The sequence below is a fragment of the Giraffa tippelskirchi genome, chromosome 11, assembly GCF_054371585.1.
Source record: "Giraffa tippelskirchi isolate mGirTip1 chromosome 11, T2T-mGirTip1v1.2.pri, whole genome shotgun sequence".
NCBI lineage: Eukaryota > Metazoa > Chordata > Mammalia > Artiodactyla > Giraffidae > Giraffa > Giraffa tippelskirchi.
In genome coordinates this window covers 57,705,823-57,725,660 of record NC_137285.1, presented here as the reverse complement: position 1 = coordinate 57,725,660, position 19,838 = coordinate 57,705,823, and the positions used below count along the sequence as shown (strand labels likewise).

General features: G+C 42.5%; 1 protein-coding gene across 4 annotated transcripts in view; it reads right to left on the bottom strand.

Moving 5' to 3' along the window:
* The window catches only part of ARHGAP10 (Rho GTPase activating protein 10), a 358,841-nt gene that overhangs the window by 16,344 nt on the left and 322,659 nt on the right, over positions 1–19,838 (bottom strand). For all 4 annotated transcript variants that reach the window (XM_081544290.1, XM_081544292.1, XM_081544291.1 and 1 more), the window contains one exon: positions 10,636–10,795. In XM_081544290.1, coding sequence (XP_081400416.1) covers positions 10,636–10,795 — 160 coding nt within the window. The remainder of the gene's footprint in view (positions 1–10,635; positions 10,796–19,838) is intronic.

Below are 19,838 nucleotides of genomic sequence, written 5' to 3'. Positions count from 1 at the left end.
GGGGTCTTATTTCACGTGGCACCTAGAAACCTCACAACAATTCAGAGGGGCAGGTGCTCTTACTCCCCCTTTGCAGATAATCTCGCTAAGCCTTAGTTTGCTCGAGTAATTTATATAAGGCCTCCAAGGTTTTAAATGGCAGGAAAAGAATGCAAAGGTAGGCTTGTTTGACTCTAAAATCAGTGCTTTTGGGAGCTCAGCTCAGTGCTCTGTAATGACCTAGAGAGATGGAATGGGGGATGGGCGTGGGAGGGACATTCAAGAAGGAGAGGATATATGTATGCGGGCTCAGTCACTTCAGTTGTGTCCAGCTCTTTGTGACGCTATGGACCGGAGCCCATCAGCTGTGTATCAGCTCATTCATGCTGTTGTATTTCAGAAAGCAACACAATGGTGTAGAGCGATTATACTCCAATTAAAAAAATTCTTGCAAAAAGGAAAAAAAAAATTCTTCGATAAGTTAAATAAATGATAAAAGTCAGTGGTTCACCAGTCTACACCAGAGTCTTCCAACTCACAGAAAGCTCACAAGGCCCTGCCTGCATTTCAACACTGAGATACAGCCAACCAATCCATGAACAGCCAATGACCAGTTACAACAAAAACTGATAAAATAAAAACAAAATAAGACTCACGAGAAGACAATTTTTTTTGAGTCTTAAGCAGTAGAGAAGTTACTATAAACATTCAGACAAGTGTCTTTATTTTGGAAAGTCAACTTTTTGTTATGAGGCTTTAAAGTTACAAGAATGACCAACGATCTGCATTGAAAATAAAACTTCTGAACTTCAGAACCTGTAGTCACAGCACTGGAAAGGAAGAAGTGAATCAGGCCACACGCAATTGCCAAGTACACAATACAAATACCAAAAACACCTAGCAACACACAAGGGACATGTATGGAAGGCTGCGAGGAACCTAGGAGGTCAGGGCAGCATACTTTCTGTACCAAGTTAGAGAAAAGATCCAAGAAAATATACAGGACAAAGTTATTATACTACCCCACCCTCTCCACCAATGAACATGCAGAGACTGATGGTTGAAGGCCAAGAATGTGGGCCCTGAGACTAACTTCAAGAGCTTTACCAGATACCGTATTACTCATAAAAAGATTATGGATGCTGCTCTGTTGAAAAATATCAAATTTTCAAGTCTCCCACCTCTGCTGTGGGTGTGGTGGGGGAAAACGCCCTCTCCCCTCCCAGATTTCAGCCAAAGGTGTTGGATGGTGAACGTGCCGAAGTTCAGATTCAAGTGTTGATTCCCCATAGATGATTATAAACCACAGCCACATGACCTAACACTGGGCCAGTGCTCCCTCTTCAAAACAAGGGCAGCGGCCAGCTGACAGCCACCCTTCGTTAGTTCACCGGGTCTCCGAATCAGGGGAAAGCTTCAATTCGACGGTGTCCCCATCTGCAGACCATCTCCATACTGACAGTAAAACCAGTCCAAGGGAACCACAGATCCCAGGGACAGGCAGATTAAGGCCAGAAATAGGGTCTTCCCCTTGCTAGTCATGTGCCTTGGGGCAAGTTTCCGACCACCTTTGTGCCTCCATTTCCCTATGTTTAAAAATGAATACATCGGGACTTCCCTGGTGGTCCAGTGGCTAAGACTCCTTGCTCCCAACGCAGGGGCCAGGGTTCAATCCCTAGTCAGGGAACTTGATCCACCTGCCTCAATAAAGACCCAGAGAAACCCAATACATAAATACATATATATTTAAAAAGAATATATCTCTGCCTTACCAGGCTTGATGTGAGGCTCAACATGAAATATTTATAAAGAATCTATAACAAAGTCTGTGGCCCTTGAGAGTCAATGCTCTACAGTCTTTGATTCTGAGAAATGCAAGAGGTGATTTATTGCATCAAACCTTCCCTGCAGCCTCTCACCACCAGTCCCTGCTGAAGCATAAGCTTCCTCCCCCTCTAAGTCCCCAGCCCACACAGGTCCAGATTCAACCTCTGAGCAGACGTCACAAGACTGTTGGGGCTCACAGCAAGGCAGCTCACTCCTCTTGCTCACTGCCCTGTGTTTCCTTACGGGCTATCTGACACCTCGATCTTTCTGAACCCACCAGGGACTTTGCTGCTCACTTAGGTACGGGACACTGGCTTCCAATCCACTTCCCATGGCACCGGGCGGTAGGTCCTCCCACATGCACTACTCCTCCCAGCACGAGCTCTACTAGAGATCACGGCCGATGGGGCTCACCTACAGGTAAGCAGAGAAGACAAGGTGCCCCCATTATAAGGATATGATCACCTGATTAGCCAACGAAGATTCTGGAAATTCCTATGATGGCAATTCATTTTGGGGAGTTAAAGACTACCCTCTCTTGATCTCTTTTTAAATCCACATCGGTTTTCTCCCCTCGTGACAAAAGCCATCTGTGTTCATCTTAGTCAAGTTTAACAAAATGTAGATATGCAAAAACAAAGAAAGATAGAGAGAGAGGGAGGGAGAACATTTAAAAGATAAACTCCCAGGACTTCCGTGGTGGCCCAGTGGCCGGGACTTCGCCTTCCAGGGGTATGGGATCCAGCCCCAGTCGGGGAGAGAACATGCTACATGCCTCAAGACCAAAAAACCAAAACATAAAACAGAAGCAATACTGTAACAAATTTCATAAATATTTTAAAAATGGTCTACATTAAAAAAAACATAAATTCCCTATTTTCTTTCAAAACAATCATCATAATAGAGAGAAAAATTTAGTAAGACATCAACTTCTAGGGTGAACTGACTGCCTCCGGCAGGGTTGAGAGCAGTAAAATCAAGAGCAATGGGGTTGAAGCCCTCCCTGAAGGGGTGAAGGAGGGAGAAAGGGAAAGAGAGGGAGGAAGGGAAGAAGTGAAGACAAAGTCTGCTATGACAGCTACCTTATCACTTCTAAGTGTGCACCCAATTTCACCAAATCCGGTTAAAAACTGTTTAAGAGGATTATTTTTCTGATTGAGACAAATCACTGTTGTGGTAGACACAAATACAATTGAAGGGGTACTTTGCTATCTCCCAGCAAAGTTCATCAACTCCCTGAAAAGCAATCAAGTAACCAAAAGTCAAGGAATTTCAAATGCCAAGTAACTGTCTATGGGAAACTTCTATTTGTCGGCCCACATTAAAAGCAGCAAGTTATTTCACTGACAAGAATAAAGATGGTCCCCAGTAAGCACACACGGAGTCTACAGTGGGCACGGGAGTCTACCACATGACGACTTTAACTAACAAGCACCAAGTCTGGGGAGGCATGAATCTTTAATGCAGTTCAAGGCAGCTCCGAGGATAGATGTGCTAGGAACACTTTTACACTCAGGATAAACCAAACCAAGACAAGCCTCACAGTGGGGGGAAGGAAGAGAAGGATCTATTGCCCTCCCGGCCTGCCAGAACACAGACTGACTTACACCTCGGGGTATCAACATCCCCAGTTATGAAGAGCTACGATGCAGCCATCATTTTTTTTTTTTTTTTTGATTGTGTGATTTTATTTACAGGATTCATAAGCAAATCCATTTAGACAGAAAGTAGATTACTGTTTGTCTACAGATGAGGGGAATGTTGACGAGAAACAGAGGCTGACCCCACAGGAATAAACAGGTACAGGGGAGAACAATGTTCTATATGCCTTGGCTGCTGTTGTTCTGTTGTTCGGTCGTGTCTGACTCTTTGCGACCCCATGGACTGCAGCCCACCAGACCTCCCTGTCCTCCACCATCTCCCAGAGTTTGCTCAAACTCATGTCCATTGAGTCAGTGATGCCGTCCAGCCATCTCATCCTCTGTCACCCCCTTCTCCTCCTGCCCCTAGTCTTTCCCAGCATCAGTCTTTTCCAATGAGTCGACGCTCCACAGCACGTAGCCAAACTAGTGGAGCTTCAGCTTTGCCTTTCGGTGATGAAAATCTTTCAAAACTGATTGGGGCTATGGTCACCCCTCTCTGTGACGATGCCACAATCAATTCTTTTCAATGGGTGAATTATATATCAATAAAGTCATTCTAACAGAGGTTATGGTGCACATTAAATGAAGCCTTGGTGCCAGAACCACCACAGTGACTGTACAGAAAGACATGAAAAAGCCTGGAGAACTGGGCATGTTGGTATAAAACAAAACTGGAAGAAAAGAAAACCCAGGTAACTATTCCCTAAAGGAAAGTGTATATGAGGCAGTAATAAATGAGCAACTGGGCAGAGAATTAACCTCACTATGTTTGTGCTTTGTAGTGGGGGCTGATCTAGGAGATAATACTACAGCAGTAACAAGGATAATAGGATTCCAGAAAGCTGGGGGGACAGGTGACAGGAAGGCAGAAGCAAGAGCTAAATTTTTAAACTCCCTAACAATGTCAGAATGGAAGCAGGAAATTCTGACTGTGAGGGGGCTTCTAGAAATGTCTTATAGATCACGGTGTTTCTAGAGGTAAGGCAGATGGACAGCCAACAAAGAGTGCTGCTTAGTATGGTAATTAATAGATCAAGAATGACTGTGTTGAGGGCTGAGATTAGTTGCCTAATAGAAAGCTGCCTAGAAGAAATACCATCCCTTATTCAGCATCCAGACCTGAGCCAACTCTCAGACCCAGAACTCACTGGCCAAAGAGAACTGAGGTCCCCCGAGGACATTCCCTGCAATAAATACCATGGTAACTGTGTACACAACTAATTCCCCACATCATCCAATGTGGGTACCAATGGATGCTGCCATTTTGAATGTGGGCAAGTCCTGGCAGGAGGTGCTCCTTTTCATTGGAAATCTGTAAAGGAAGCAGATAGCAATGCCTGGCATTTCTAACAAGAGACTCTCAATTGTGGCAGGGAACCTAAAAAAAAATTACTTGTCAAAGACCTGCTCCACCATTTAAAACTGAAGAGAAAACTATTTCATTGGGGAAAAAATGACTTCGGAACATTTGAAATACCTTGGCCTCTGATGTAATGTCTCCAAGGAGACTGAGTGTGCAATTCTTCACTGGCAATGAGGTTGCCCATCACCTTACTGAGTGCATAGGTAAGTAATAGCTCCAGGTTGATGGGCTGTGATGAATACTATCCACCATTCATACCCATCAGCAGAAACCCAAGAAATCCAATTCTGCTGGGTTGTTTTCTACCTGACAGAGGCTACAGCTGTATTTACACACTGCGTATACCAGAATATCAGCTACTGTAGGTTTTCCTATGTAAAGCTGCCTTCTGGTGGCGAGGGTCGCGGCATTTCTCTACAATAGAGCCACTGAGGTCCCATGTGATCCACATACATTTGGGCTTCATTTTACAAGACCTCAGATAAGGCGAGTGTAACTTTTGAAACACAGAGTCACCACTCTAGATTAAAACCTGGCAGACCAGGCTGGGCCTCTTCTTTCAGGCTCCGAGTAGAGTTTTAATGGCCCTACAACAGCTTTGATTTTATTAAAAGGGATCTTAATCATCAAATTTACTCAGATGCTACTATAACCAATACTGTACAGCTAGTATATATATATGTAATTTTTTAAAGAAACAAAAAGGAAAGCTCATACATACGAAAACTAAATTTATAAGTGCTAAGAAAATGAAGAAAAATGCTACACAAAGAGAAAATGCTGAGATGAATTCTGTTGAATTCCCAGAGGAAGAGTTTTAAATCTTTATAAGGAAGCTTAAAGCAGATGGAAACCAAATCAAACATAGTTGCCTGAGAGACATTCAAAGATATATAGAAAGAAATGAGATTTACACAAGGAAAGCATGTTTATAAATATGAAATAATTAAAATGGAAAATAAAATATCTATTAATAACTATCTCAATATCACTTGGGCTTCCCTGGTGGCTCAGACAGTAAAGAATCTGCCTGCAATGCAGGAGACCTGGGTTTGATCCCTGGGCCAGGAAGATCCCCTGGAGGAGGGCATGGCTACCCACTCCAGTATTCTTGCCTGAAAAATCACATTTATGGAAGAGCCTGGTGGGCAGTCCAACGGATTGTCAAGAGTCAGACACAACCAAGCACACACACACACACACACACACAATATCACTAAAAAGTCCTAAGACCCAATTTCTACTATCAAGAATTTTATGGTTGACCTTGGAGTGAGGGAAATATTGCATAGTATTATGAACCTAACGTTTTTGTGCCCCCAAAATTTACATGTTGAACCCCTACTCCCTAAAATGAGATGGCATTAGGAGTTGGGGCCTTTAGGAGGAAATTAGGATGAGATGAGAGTAGAATCCTCATGAAAGGGATCAGTGTCCCTCTAAGATCCATGAGAATCCGTTTCTGTTCTCTGCTCTCCATCACATGAGTATACAAGATAAGTGAGCAGTCTGCTCAGTAGGAAGCAATCTCCTACTGGGACCCAGCCAGGCTGATACCCTGAACTTGGACTTCCAGCCTCCAAAACCGTGGGAATTAAGCTCCTGCTGTTCATAAAGCCACTCAATCAAAGTAGTTTTGTTACAGCAGCTGGAACTGAGTGAGATAGATAAGCAGGCAGGCAGACGGAGATACTGATGCAGACACACACATATACTACTATCAGACAATGAGGAAAGTTAAGGGTTAACTGGAGAAATATCAAGGGAACACTTCATGCAAGGATGGGCATGATGAAGGACAGAAATGGTAAGGATCCAACAGAAGCAGAAGACATTAAGAAGAGGGGACAAGAATACACTGAAGAACTGTACAATAGAGCTCTAATGACCCAGATAACCACGATGATGTGGGCACTCACCTAAAGCTGGACATCCTGGAGTGTGGAGTCAAGTGGGCCTCAGGAAGCATGACTATGAATAAAGCTAGTGGAGGTGATGGAATTCCAGCTGAACTATTTCAAGTCCTAAAAGACAATGCTGTTAATGTGCTGCACTCAATATGCCAGCAAATTTGGAAAACTCAGCAGTGGTCCTAAGACTGGAAATGGTCAGTTTTCATTCCAATGCCAAAGAAGGGCAATGCCAAAGACTGTTCAAACTTCCACACAATTGCTCTCATTTCACTTGCTAGCAAGGTAATGCTCAAAATCCTTCAAGCTAGGCTTCAACAGTACATGTACCAAGAACTTACAGATATACAAGCTGGATCTAGAAAAGGCAGAGGAACCAGAGATTAAACTGCCAATATCCACCAGATCATAGATAAAGCAAGGGAATTTCAGAAAAATATCTACTTCTGCTTCACTGACTATGCAAAACCCTTTGACTGTGTGGATCAAAACAAACTGTGGAAAATTCTTAAAGTGGTAGGACTACCAGACCACCTTACCTGCCTCCTGAGAAACCCGTATGTAGGTCAGGAAGCAACAGTTAGAACTGGACATGTAAAAACTGACTGGTTCAAAACTGGAAAAGGAGTATGACAAGGCTGTACATTGTCACCCTGCTTATTTAACTTCTATACAGAGTATATAATGCAAAATGGCAGAAACCACTCTAATGGCAGAAAGTGAAGAGGAACTTAGGAGCCTCTTGATAGGGTGGAAAAGGAAAGTGAAAAAGCTGGCTTAAAACTCAACATTCAAAAAAACTAAGGTCATGGCATGCGGTCCCATCACTTCATGGTAAATAGGTGGGGAAAAAGTGGAACCAGTAACAGACTGTATTTTGTTGGGCTCCAAAATCACTGCTGATGGTGACTGCAGCCATGAAATAAAAAGACACCTGCTCCTTGGAAGGAAGGCTATGACAGACATAGACAGCGTATTTAAAAGTAGAGACATCACGTTGCCAACAAAGATCTACATCATCAAAGCTATGGCTTTTCCAGTAGTCATGTATGGGTGTGAGAGATGGACCATAAAGGAGGCAGAGCACTAAAGAACTGATGCCTTTGAATTGTGGTGCTGGAGAAGACCCTTGAGAGTCCCTTGAACTGCAAGGAGATCAAATCAGTCAATCCTTAAGGAAATAAACCCTGAATATTCTTCGGAAGGACTGTTGCTGAAGCTGAAGCTCTAATACTTGGTCACGTGATTCAAAAAACTGACTCATTGGAAAAGACCCTGATGCTGGGAAAGACTGAAGGCAAAAGGAGAAATGGACATGAATCTGAGCAAACTCTGGGAGACAGTGGAGGGCAGAGGAGCCTGGTGTGCATGACGTCCACGGTGTCACAAAGTGTCGGACATGACTTAGCGACTGAACAGCAACATTAACTAGGGAATCATTTCCTAACATCAAGTATCGGGCACAGACAAAGAAAGGTATGATTCTGAATCCTCCAGTAGACTCGAATACTTGAGAAGCCTTCCTAAAAGTGAAAACTAAATTATACCCTGAAGACAGGTCAGGACTGTCTTGAGCAAAAAGGAAGGGGGACATTTCAGGCAGAGAGAATCAACATTTGCAGTGAGCACCCAAGGGTTCTTGAAGAGAGCAAACACACAATCCTAGGAAGAGAAAAGAAAAGAAAAGAAAAAGGAAGCACTAGGCACTGTCACTTTTCTTAACTATAATCCTCAGAGATGTACATCAGCACGTGCCTAGAACCGTGGGGGAAGGGGCGGGCAGGAGATTATATCAGGGTTTGCCAGCATCATCGGGAAATACATTAGAAATACACATTTTTCCGGCTCCCCTCTAACCCTGAGCATCACTCTTGGGTGGGGTCCAGCACTGTGGGCTTCACAAGTCCTGCAGAGGATCCTCGCTGGGCTCAAGTATGAGAAGCACTCCTCAACTTAATGAGAAACCTAGACTGAAATATCCTTACAAGTAAATCCTTTAAAAGATACACAGGAAACATTCTACATACATAAGAGAGAGATGAATTTTGTCCAGCGCCCAGGGAAAAAGATCAAGTTCTTCAAATAGCAGGAAGTGTCCATTACAACAAAAATCTCCTTTCCAGACTGGATTCAACTACTTCTTTTGCCTTGTTCTTTTTGGGCCTCTCAAGGTTGGAGTACTGTCTGTGACATTTTAAGATGTGTATGGGGACTTCCCTGGTGGTCCGGCGGTTAAGACTCTGTGCTCCCTACGTTCGGAGCAAAGGTTGGGGAACTAAGATCCCACATGCTGAGCATGGCCTGGCCTGAGACATAAAGCAAATAAATCAAGACGAAAGTTTTATTTATTTATTTTTTTAAATCTGTACGAATAAGAAGCTGGGGGATTCACTCCGCATTTGATTTACAAGCAAAACTATCAAGCTTTTCATGTTTCAGCAGTGGACGTGCTATGAATGGAGCACTGGCTGCCTCGTGGCTCAGATGCCACTTCTCCACAGAACCACTACGGAAGAAGAATTGCCTAAACTGCTGTCCACTGACTGTGACAGACAGTCACTGACAAGACTGGAGGCTTGCTCTGTGCTTTAAAACACACACACACTAATACACCGCAAGTTCCACTGCTAGAGTGCCCTGCACTACAGATTCTGGTTCCTATGTAGCCACTGTCACTCCTGCTTGTAGCACGAAAGTGAAAAATTATTCTTACTTTTAAAAGAGAATAGTAAAGATGTTAGGCCCATTTGAGTAACATGTAATTGAAATCCACAATACAGTCTTCAGCATTTAAATGTATATATGTGACAATCTTGAGGGGAAAAAACTCATCTGGAGAACGTGTACCCATATTTTGAGTTCCACTTGGATTTTCTGTTAGATTTTCAAAGTCTTCAGGTCACCCCCAAATTTTAGGATAACATACCAGATTTGTCCCTGCCTCTTTTAATACTTCATAAGTTCATAATGATTTCATGTGAATCCAGCAGTAACTATAAAAAGCCAAGTACTGTGAGGAACAGTTTTCAATTCCATTTAAAGTCCCAGGAATGCTCAGCTAGGGTCAAATGACATCATTATGACTTATTTTAAGCAACTTTGAATTTTTTTTAATTTTTTTTAACTTTAAAGGCAGGACACCCAAATAGTCTCAGGTTGAATTACAGATGTTTTTTTGGATGTCATTTGATTGAGTAATCAAGTAATGTCATGTAATTATTAGTGGAGTTGTTTTATTTTCCCTTCTCTGATCATTTGTTTGAAATCTGATGTTTCACACCATCACTGATCTGCATTTACTCCACAACTTCAGGAAGCAGAGAAAGACACACCCTCAAAATCAGGTCCATGCATGGTATTTTGTTTGTATTGGAATTATTTGCCCTAATACACATGAGCATCTGCATATGCCTGGCACTAAACCAAACTGAGAAGACAAAATCAGATATTTCATCCATCAATTGTCAATTATACATGATCACACAGAGTAAACAGAGGAAGACATTAGCATGAAGCTCATAAAAATTCCTATCATTAAGATATCATCCTATAGAAAACGTAAAAGTCTACTGATCACAAGGCAAGCATTTTCGCCTTTCTAAAAGTTTGTGGTAGCTAATGAGAAAACCTCCCGAGCAGGACAAGAACAAACTTCCTTTGTGCAACCCCAAACTTCCACAAATTGAACTTAAAACAGATTTGAAATAACATCTATCCACCCCTTCCATACTGGGAACACACAGACCCTATTCCCTTTGGTTTATGGACCCTCTTCTCTTTGGCATCCCCACAGGTTAAGAGAACAAGGGTCCTGAGATCTAAGGCTATAGGACTGACCTGGCACATAAAACTTCAAAATAAAAATCACCACACTCCTTCCCTCAGCACCAAACAGAACAGAACAGCTACTTACGCAGTGGATGCCCAGTCCCCAAAGCTGCCCCCATCTGTAAGCAGGTGGTTCCTGTCTGGTCCAGGGGGCCCAAGGACAGTGGCAGTTGTGGGAGACGGAGAGGAAAGTGAGTCCAGGCTGCTGGGAGGGGTGTCCTCCTTAGGAAGATTGGGACGGTCACCTAGGGAGGAGAAAAAGGCATTAACTTTCAAACAAATGCTCAGAGGAGAAAAAAACAACTCCACTAATAACTACATGGCCTCACTTGATTAGTCGATCCTATTATATCCAAAATTACATTTACAATGCAGTCTGAGAGTATTTTGGTGCCCTGTCTTCAGGGATTTTCTTGTTTTTGTTGTTTTTTTTTTTTTTTAAATCAAAGATGCTTAAAATAAATCATAGATAATACAAAATGAGGAGTGTTTTCCCCACAAGGAAAAAAAAACAAAAAAGCAATCATCAAAATCAGATCAAGACGGAAGATGAAAGCCTCAATGGCGGCCACAATGACTTCCTGGTCTCTAAGGAGCACAGTCATAAATCAGGGATAACCTCAAGAGCAATCCAGAGCAATGCACCAGCCCTGCTGGGTCCAGCCTCTTTCTTTCCAGCCACATGATGACTCTTCAAGCTATTGCCAATCACCACCTACCACAGAAATTCAACAACTTGCAAGGGACCTTGTTTTCTGAACTCAAATCTTAGATTACAATTTAATAGCCCAACTGATTAAATCGTGGACAAAGAGAGAATTCCATTTGCTGGTGAACATGAAGATGTTCTACAAGAACTAGGCCCAGGCAGTGACTGCAGGGGATGACTTTTTTTTAAGATTTATTTATTTATCTGGCTGCACTGAGTCTTTGTTGCTACACACAGGCTTTCTTGAGCTGCAGAAAGAGGAGCTCCTCTTCATTCATGGCTCCTCACTGAGGCAGCTTCTCTGGCTGTGAAGCGCTGGATCCAGGCACTTCAGCAGCTGCAGTGCATGGGCTCTGGAGCACAGGCTCAAGAGTCATGATTCTCAAGCTTAGTGGCTCTGCGGATCATGGGATGCTCCAGACCAGGGATCAAACCCGTATCTTCTGCATTGGCAGGCAGATTCTTAACCACTTGACCACCAGACCAGGGAAGTCCCAGGAGATGAATTTACACTCAAACAGAAGAAGCATTTCTTAAATGGGTTCCATGATTTATTCACTCACAGAAGACCACTTTGTGAAATAGGTCTAGTATCATTTGTACGCATTACGAGCTTGGGTAGAAAATGCAGAAGGTGGGTAGGAGCGCAGAAGAGCTTCTGTCTCTCTCAACTGGTCTCCTCACTTCCATGGTACTGTCAGCCCACATCAAAGCTTGGCCCCTTCAGCCAAAGTCACGGACCGCATTAAATTGTAACCACTCAAGGGTGTCTTCCAGAGGCAGCAACTTTCTATTAAGATGGCAATGACTTGGCCTTGATTTTTATAAATGATGGGTCACGAGAGTTGCTCAGCAAACTGCCATGGCAGCAGATGACACACAATGTGGAAGGTCACACCCTAGCCACAAACAGCTTCCAGCTGATTAAAGCTTCCTTCCTCCTCAGGCCTAAGTCCCAGAAATAGAGGATGTATGAATGCCAGGAACCCACTCTCAGAAAAGCATCTTAGACTTCAGCTCTACTCATCATGTAGCACAAGTGAAATCCATGGCCTCTGATTAGGCTCACTCCCAAAATACTAATCTTGAAAACTGTGTAAAAAATTTTTTACTTAACTCTGACCCAGCTTACAACTAAGGCTAAAAGGATCTGAGGAGCGAAGATCTGGAAAAACAGAATTCAGGCAACAAGGAATTAGAGATGGTGATGGCTGGGAGAAGAGATCCCTTAAGGAAGCTCTGAGGGGGGATGCATGGTCCTGTGCAGAAGACTCTAGTGAGGAAGAGTTTTCTGAGCTTTTTTCTTTCTTAAATGTCTGGTTGGGGAAGGAGATATAATGAGCAAGAGGTAAACGTGATCTCTGTGGGCAGTTCTTCTCCCTGAGCAAAGTTTCTCTAGAAAAGCCTTGCTCTCTCCCCCCATTCACAAACACACAGTCCAGAATATTGTATCAGTTCAGTTCAGTCACTCAGTCGTGTCCGACTCTTTGCAGCCCCATGAATCTCAGCACACCAGGCCTCCTTGTCCATCACCAACTCCTGGAGTCCACCCAAACTCATGTCCATCGAGTCAGTGATGCCATCCAGCCATCTCATCCTCTATCGTCCCCTTCTCCTCCTGCCCTGAATCCTTCCCAGCATCAGGGTCTTTTCTAATGAGTCAACTCTTCACATGAGGTTGCTGAAGTATTGGAGTTTCAGCTTCAGCATCAGTCTTTCCAGTGAACACCCAGGACTGATCTCCTTTAGGATGGACTGGTTGGTTCTTCTTGCAGTCCAAGGGATGCTCAAGAGTCTTCTCCAGCACCACAGTTCAAAAGCATCAATTCTTCGGCGCTCAGCTTTCTTCACCGTCCAACTCTCACATCCATACATGACCACTGGAAAAACCAGAGCCTTGACTAGACGGACCTTTGTTGGCAAAGTAATGTCTCTGCTTTCAAACATGCTATCTAGGTTGGTCATAACTTTCCTTCCAAAGAGTAAGCGTCTTTTAATTTCATGGCTGCAATCACCATCTGCAGTGATTTTGGAGCCCAGAAAAATAAAGTCTGACACTGTTTCCACTGTTTTCCCATCTATTTCCCATGAAGTGATGGGACCAGATGCCATGATCTTAGTTTTCTGAATGTTGAACTTTAAGCCAACTTTTTCACTCTCCTCTCTCACTTTCATCAAGAGGCTTTTTAGTTCCTCTTCACTTTCTGCCCTAAGGGTGGTGTCATCTGCATATCTGAGGTTATTGATATTTCTCCCGGCAATCCTGATTCCAGCTTGTGCTTATTCCAGCCCAGCGCTTCTCATGATGTACTCTGCATATAAGTTAAATAAGCAGGGTGACAAAATACAGCCTTGACGTAATCCTTTTCCTATTTGGAACCAGTCTGTTGTTCCATGTACAGTTCTAACTGTTGCTTCCTGACCTGCATACAGGTTTATCAAGAGGCAGGTCAGGTGGTCTGGTATTCCCATCTCTTGGAGAATTTTCCACAGTTTATTGTGATCCACACAGTCAAAGGCTTTGGCATAGTCAATAAAGCAGAAATAGATGATTTTCTGGAACTCTCTTGCTTTTTCGATGATCCAGCACATGTTGGCAATTTGATCTCTGGTTCCTCTGCCTTTTCTAAAAGCAGCTTGAACATCTGGAAGTTCATGGTTCACGTATTGCTGAAGCCTGGCTTGGAGAATTTTGAGCATTACTTTACTAGCGTGTGAGATGAGTGCAATTGTGCGGTAGTTTGAGCATTCTTTGGCACTGCCTTTCTTTGGGATTAGAATGAAAACTGACCTTTTCCAGTCCTGTGGCCACTGCTGAGTTTTCCAGATTTGCTGGCATATCGAGTGCAGCACTTTCACAGCATCATCTTTCAGGATTTGAAATAGCTCAACTGGAATTCCATCACCTCCACTAGCTTTGTTCGTAGTGATGCTTTCTAAGGCCCACTTGACTTCACATTTCAGGATGTCTGGCTCTAGGTGAGTGATCACACCATCGTGCTTATCTGGGTCGTGAAGATCTTTTTTGTACAGTTCTTCTGTGTATTCTTGCCACCTCTTCTTAATATCTTCTGCTTCTGTTAGGTCCATAACATTTCTGTCCTTTATCAAGCCCATCTTTGCATGAAATGTTCCCTTGGTATCCACACAGAGAATAAGCATATGGATACCAAGGGGGTAAGGGGGAGTGGGATGAATTGGGAGATCTATGTACATTATAGATGCTATGTATAAAATAGATAATTAAGGAGAACCTACTGTATAGCCCAGGGAACCCTACTCAACACTCTGTGATGACCTAAATGGGAAGGAAATCCAAAAAAAGAGAGGAGGGGATATATGTACTGCTTCTCACTTTGCTGTGCAGCAGAAACTAACACAACAATGTAAAGCAACTATACTCCATAATTTTTTTTAAAAAAAACATAATACCATATACTTCCTCTTCCAGTCATCTTCCTTTTTCTACAGCCCTTCACCGCAAACACATTTAGCTAATTGGGATAATTCAGCCCCGAAGAAAAGGGCTCATTTTCAGGCAAATGAACCAAAACCCACTGCTAGGATTTCTGATTTCCTTTTGGTTTTTGTTCTGGGATACAGTCCACTCTGCAGCAAAGGCTTCTTCTCCCTCTGTGCCCGGAGAGCTCCATCCATCCAGTTCTCTGCGAATGAGACCTGGGGCTCCAGCCTTCCCCGGCCCTTCCGGATATCGCTCAGTCATCCTGGGCAGCCACTCCCTTTAAAACTAGGACGGTCTCTTGTGTAACCACAGCACAGTGTCTAAAGCGAACTCTGAAATGTTTTCTGGCATGACAGCTGCCAAATCAGGGTTTGGCTAGAAGGTGCAAACTGGGACCAGGTCTGCAGTAGGACAGGATAACCTCCACAGTGAGTCGCACGCCAGCAGCTTCCTGGCGGCTGGAGGCTGGACGCTGGCCCTTTTCTCTCTGGGCCATGGGCCCTGTCTCCAGGGCAGGGCCTGACACAGCAAAAGCAGCAAGTAGGCCTATTACTCCCTGCCTCATTCCTACAAGGAGAAAGCTGACAATGAGAAGGAGCTTGAGGAAGTGGAGCCCAAGGTCCCAAGTTCCTTCCAAAAGGTACATTGCATGCCTGCAATGTTCACACAACCACAGACACTAGCTCATCACCAGCCCCTGCAACTCTGTCCCCAAGAAGACAGACACAGCACAGACTGTCACCCAACATATTAAATCACACACTGGTAAGAGAATTTCTCCCTTCCTTCCTGCCAAATGGTGGCAATCTGAACCCTCAAGTGAAAAAAAATACTGATACAAGGGTGTACACAAACTGATCAGAGAGCTCCCTCAAAATTCCGTTCTCCCTCACTGTTTAGGAAAGAGCTTTTCTACTGAAGAATCACTGAATTTCAGGAAACATTAATATCAGGCATGAAAGGTTAAATGTTCTAAAACTTTAGTTTACCAACACCAAATGACTTCGTTGTAACCATTAATAGTAGGAAAATAATAAAGCTTTAAAAAACTCTATGTTCGACAATATCAGGAATAGAGACTTTAAATCCTATGAAGCTCATTTGTACTTGAGAATTAAAGTCAGACACCCTCATCATTTTTCACCTTGCATTTCTTCAGAGTGTCACACAGCCTCTTTGTTTAGGTGCTACCGTCAACGGGCATCTCCAGACAGACACGTTACCTACGAGTAACAAGGCCGAGCTGGGTACGGGAACCAGAATGGTGCTGAAGAGCTTTCATGAGCAAAAGACGCCAAGACGAGAAATGCGCTAGAAGAGAACCAGCAGCATCTAGAAGAGAGAATGGCTTCCTCACAACCCCCGGCTTAATCCCCACCTTCTCCATAAGCTCTTGCCAGCCACATTTTTAGCCCGTTCTCTCCTCTCTCACAACAGCAAGCCGCAGTCAGGTTTACATTGCACTGTCAATGCTTCCAGGAGCTGACTGTAGCTCCCACCACTGTTACACACCTTCTGAGGGTGGAGTCCACGTCTCATCTCGGTGACCCTTAGAGAACAGAAGGCGGTGCCAGGCACATCTGGAGGCTTCAGGAAATACTGACTGTGGACTCACTGCCAGAGAAGAGATCATGATGCTGCAAAGCCAACACCTCCAGGAATTAACAAGGAAAAAAACCTACAAACCTCAAAGTACTCCTGTTATAAAACCTGCACACAGTTTCTGAGGACTGTCCTCTCCCCTTTCAAGCCACAGATATCAGTCATCCTCTTTCTTCCATTTGCTGAGGTTCTGCTTACATACAGTAAGTCCCAGACATACGACCCTTCAAGTTGTGAATTTTCAAAGACGCAAATGTGAGTTCCATCAATGTCAGGCGTGAGTGAGATTGCAGCTTGCCCTCCCTGTCTGATTGCTGACAGTCCTTCAGTTCTACCATCTCCCACCTCCTCTCCCTCCTCTAGTCAGGAACTCTTCCTGATGCCAGCCCCCGTATGCCCACTGTTGTACTGTACTGCTGTACTTGTCAAGGTACTCTACTGTAAGATTAAAAATGTTTTCTTTTTTGTGTTTATTTTTTTAATGTGTTAGTTGTGTGAAAGATATTATAAACCTATTATATCACTGTACTATATAGCTGATTGTGTTGGTTAAGTACCTAGGCTAACTTTGGTGGACTTACAAATGTGTTCTCGGAACACAACTCATTCATATGTAGAGGACATACTGTACAAGGCACACTACCCTCAAGTTCTTGACTTAGATAACTGGGTGAATGTAGAATTATCAATTGAAATAGGGAATGAAAAACAAGGAGCAAGTTAGTTGGGTGTGGGACATAAACAAAATCAGTTGTGGACATGTTAGGTTTGAGGGATTAGTAACAGATCCAGGGGATCTGGTTAAACAGCTCCAGGGCCCTGGAGAGAGGTCTGGGACAGTTTCATTGATGTGAGAGGCATGTGGGTAGAGTTGAAGTCATGGCATTGGATGGCCAAAGCAAAGGAGATGTAAAAATGGAAGAGAACCCTGGAGGAACTTTAGTGTTAGGAGCAGGCTTCTCCTTATTGGTGGTGGTGGTTATTGCTGTCATTCTGGTAGAGAGAGAGAAGTGTGATAAGTACTTAGGACTACCCCCTAGACATAGACTCGCATTTAAAAATGGACCAAAAAAATATTAATGAGGACATGCCTTTCATGCCAGCTACTGGGATGGCCAAAAAGTTCATTTGAGTTTTTCCATTACAGGTTCTGGAAAAACTCAAACAAACTTTTTGGCCAACCCAATAGATTCATTACTTATTCTGATTTCTTTATGACCCTGAGCACATGCATAAGTGCTTTGTTCTCATGAGTGACAAAAACAATCTTCAATGACTGACAGAGAACTGAGCAGGAAGAGGGAAGAAGAACTCTATAATTCTACCACAGTTAACAACACAGAGGATGTTTATCTCCTATATTTTAATATACTGATCAACTTTTACTCTAGTTGAACTTTCTTGTTCTGATGATGACAAGGTGAAACTCTCCACTCATCTTCTGCTAATTTCACTTAAACAGAACTGCTGTTGCATTGTTGGAGGGAATGAGGCTCAGAGTTATCCTTCTCATTTCATTCATTTCTTCTTTGTCTGCCTCTCAAATACACTTCCTCATTGTTAAGAAGTCAGAGATGGTTCCCTTTGAATCCCTTTCCAGCTGTTTTCTACTTAGCCTAGAATGTTTGGGCATGAGCTGAAACTGGAGAAGGTTTCTGTCATTTCTCAGAGACAGGCTATCTGCACTAGTATGGCTGGTCCATGTCCCCCATCTCAAACATCCTGGCTGATGAATTAGCAGAAGTAAGAAAGAAAAGGAAAATGGACAGAAAAGAGAAAAGAAAGAAAGCAAACTTTCTCTTCCATTATTTTTTGTCACTGTTTGTGTTCTATTTATCAGATTTTTTGCATTAGAGTCTGGCATGTATTATAAAATAAAATGGAAAATATATAGGTGAAAAAAAAAAAAAAAAGAAAAGAGCTAATGCATTAGTTGAACTTAACTCTTGACAAACCCCACAGTTACACACTTGGTTAAATGGAAGACAACAGCAGATTCCCTCTGTAGTTCCCCTGGCACACAAACACCCCTTCCATCAGATCAAAACAAACTTAGATGCTCCTAAATATCGAGCAGCTAGTCACGATAATCAAAGAAAGATTTATTGAGAACAAAGTAACTATACTTACAACAACACAGTTAACACTTTTACAATACAGATCAGAATAAACTTAGATGCTCCTAAATATCAAGCTAGTCACTAGAATCAAAGAAAGATTTTCTGAGAACAAAGTAACTGTACTTATAACAACACAGTAACACTTTAACAATAAAGATCAGTCAGGAAATTATCAGTCAAGAAGACAATGTAATCTTAAAAGGAAACCCACATTTTTTCCCACATATACTCAAAAGAACAAAAATGAAATTATTTCTTTTATATTTTTTAAAAATAAACTTGTACTTGAAAACTTGCTTCACATTTCTGTGAGTCAGAAATAAAAAGAAAATAGTTTCAGAAGTCAGTGGGAGCTCAAGCCAGAAGTCTACTGGCTCCAGGACTCATCAAAACCAGCAGAACCAGTAGACGTTTCAATCCTATGGTGTCCTTAGACCAATATACCTACAATACACCAGGCATGATTCGAGGGTAGAACCAGACTCCCCAATGTGGAATTAGTGGTTGGGAGACACCACACTAAATTAAGGCCAAAATCTATGATTAAATGTCCTACTTGCCTATGAAATGGATTTAATAAGTTGTCTGCTCCCCTCCCGGGAATGAGAAGTATGTACAGGAATAATAGCTGGTTCTGAACTAAAGCACCTGGTTCAACCTGGTGAACATGATACAGGCAAAGCCAGAAATGGAATAGAAAAAAGGAAAGATGGAAGAGAGGGAGACTCCAAACCATCCTAAGCACAGGTACACACACAAAACCCTCCTTCACAATGGACTTATACCTACAATTTCTAAGAACACAAAGAAAACTAGGATAGTAAACTCAACAAAAATTCAGCAATTTAGAGATCCGTAACATAAAAGAGAAGTGAAATTGCCAACATTCAGATCCCAGAAAAAGAACTACATTGAGAAGAGGAAACATTTACAGAAATAATGACCAATTCCTCAAAATTAATGAATCTGAAAGACCTCGAAAGACTTCAATCTATTTAACAAAGGACTCAGAGTACCAAACAGGGAAATAAAGAAAATGGTGCTCATAAGATACATTATTAAGGAAGCTGAGAATATCAAACACTGAGAATAAAATAAAAAGCATCCTTACAGGGAAGATATTTTTTAAAAAGACCCAGAATGACATCAGAGTTCTCAACAGTAAAACTGAATTCACAACATTTTTTAAGTACTGAAGGAGAATTTTGAGCATACAACTGTATACTCAAACTGCCATTCAAATGTGAGGGCATAATAAACATATTAGACATACAAACACCCAAAATTTGGCACATAAAAAACTATACTGATAACACTCTTAAAAGACAATTTTCAAATATTTAAATAAACGAAGCACTGTGACATTTTCAATGTCTACTGTTGTCTTCTGAAAA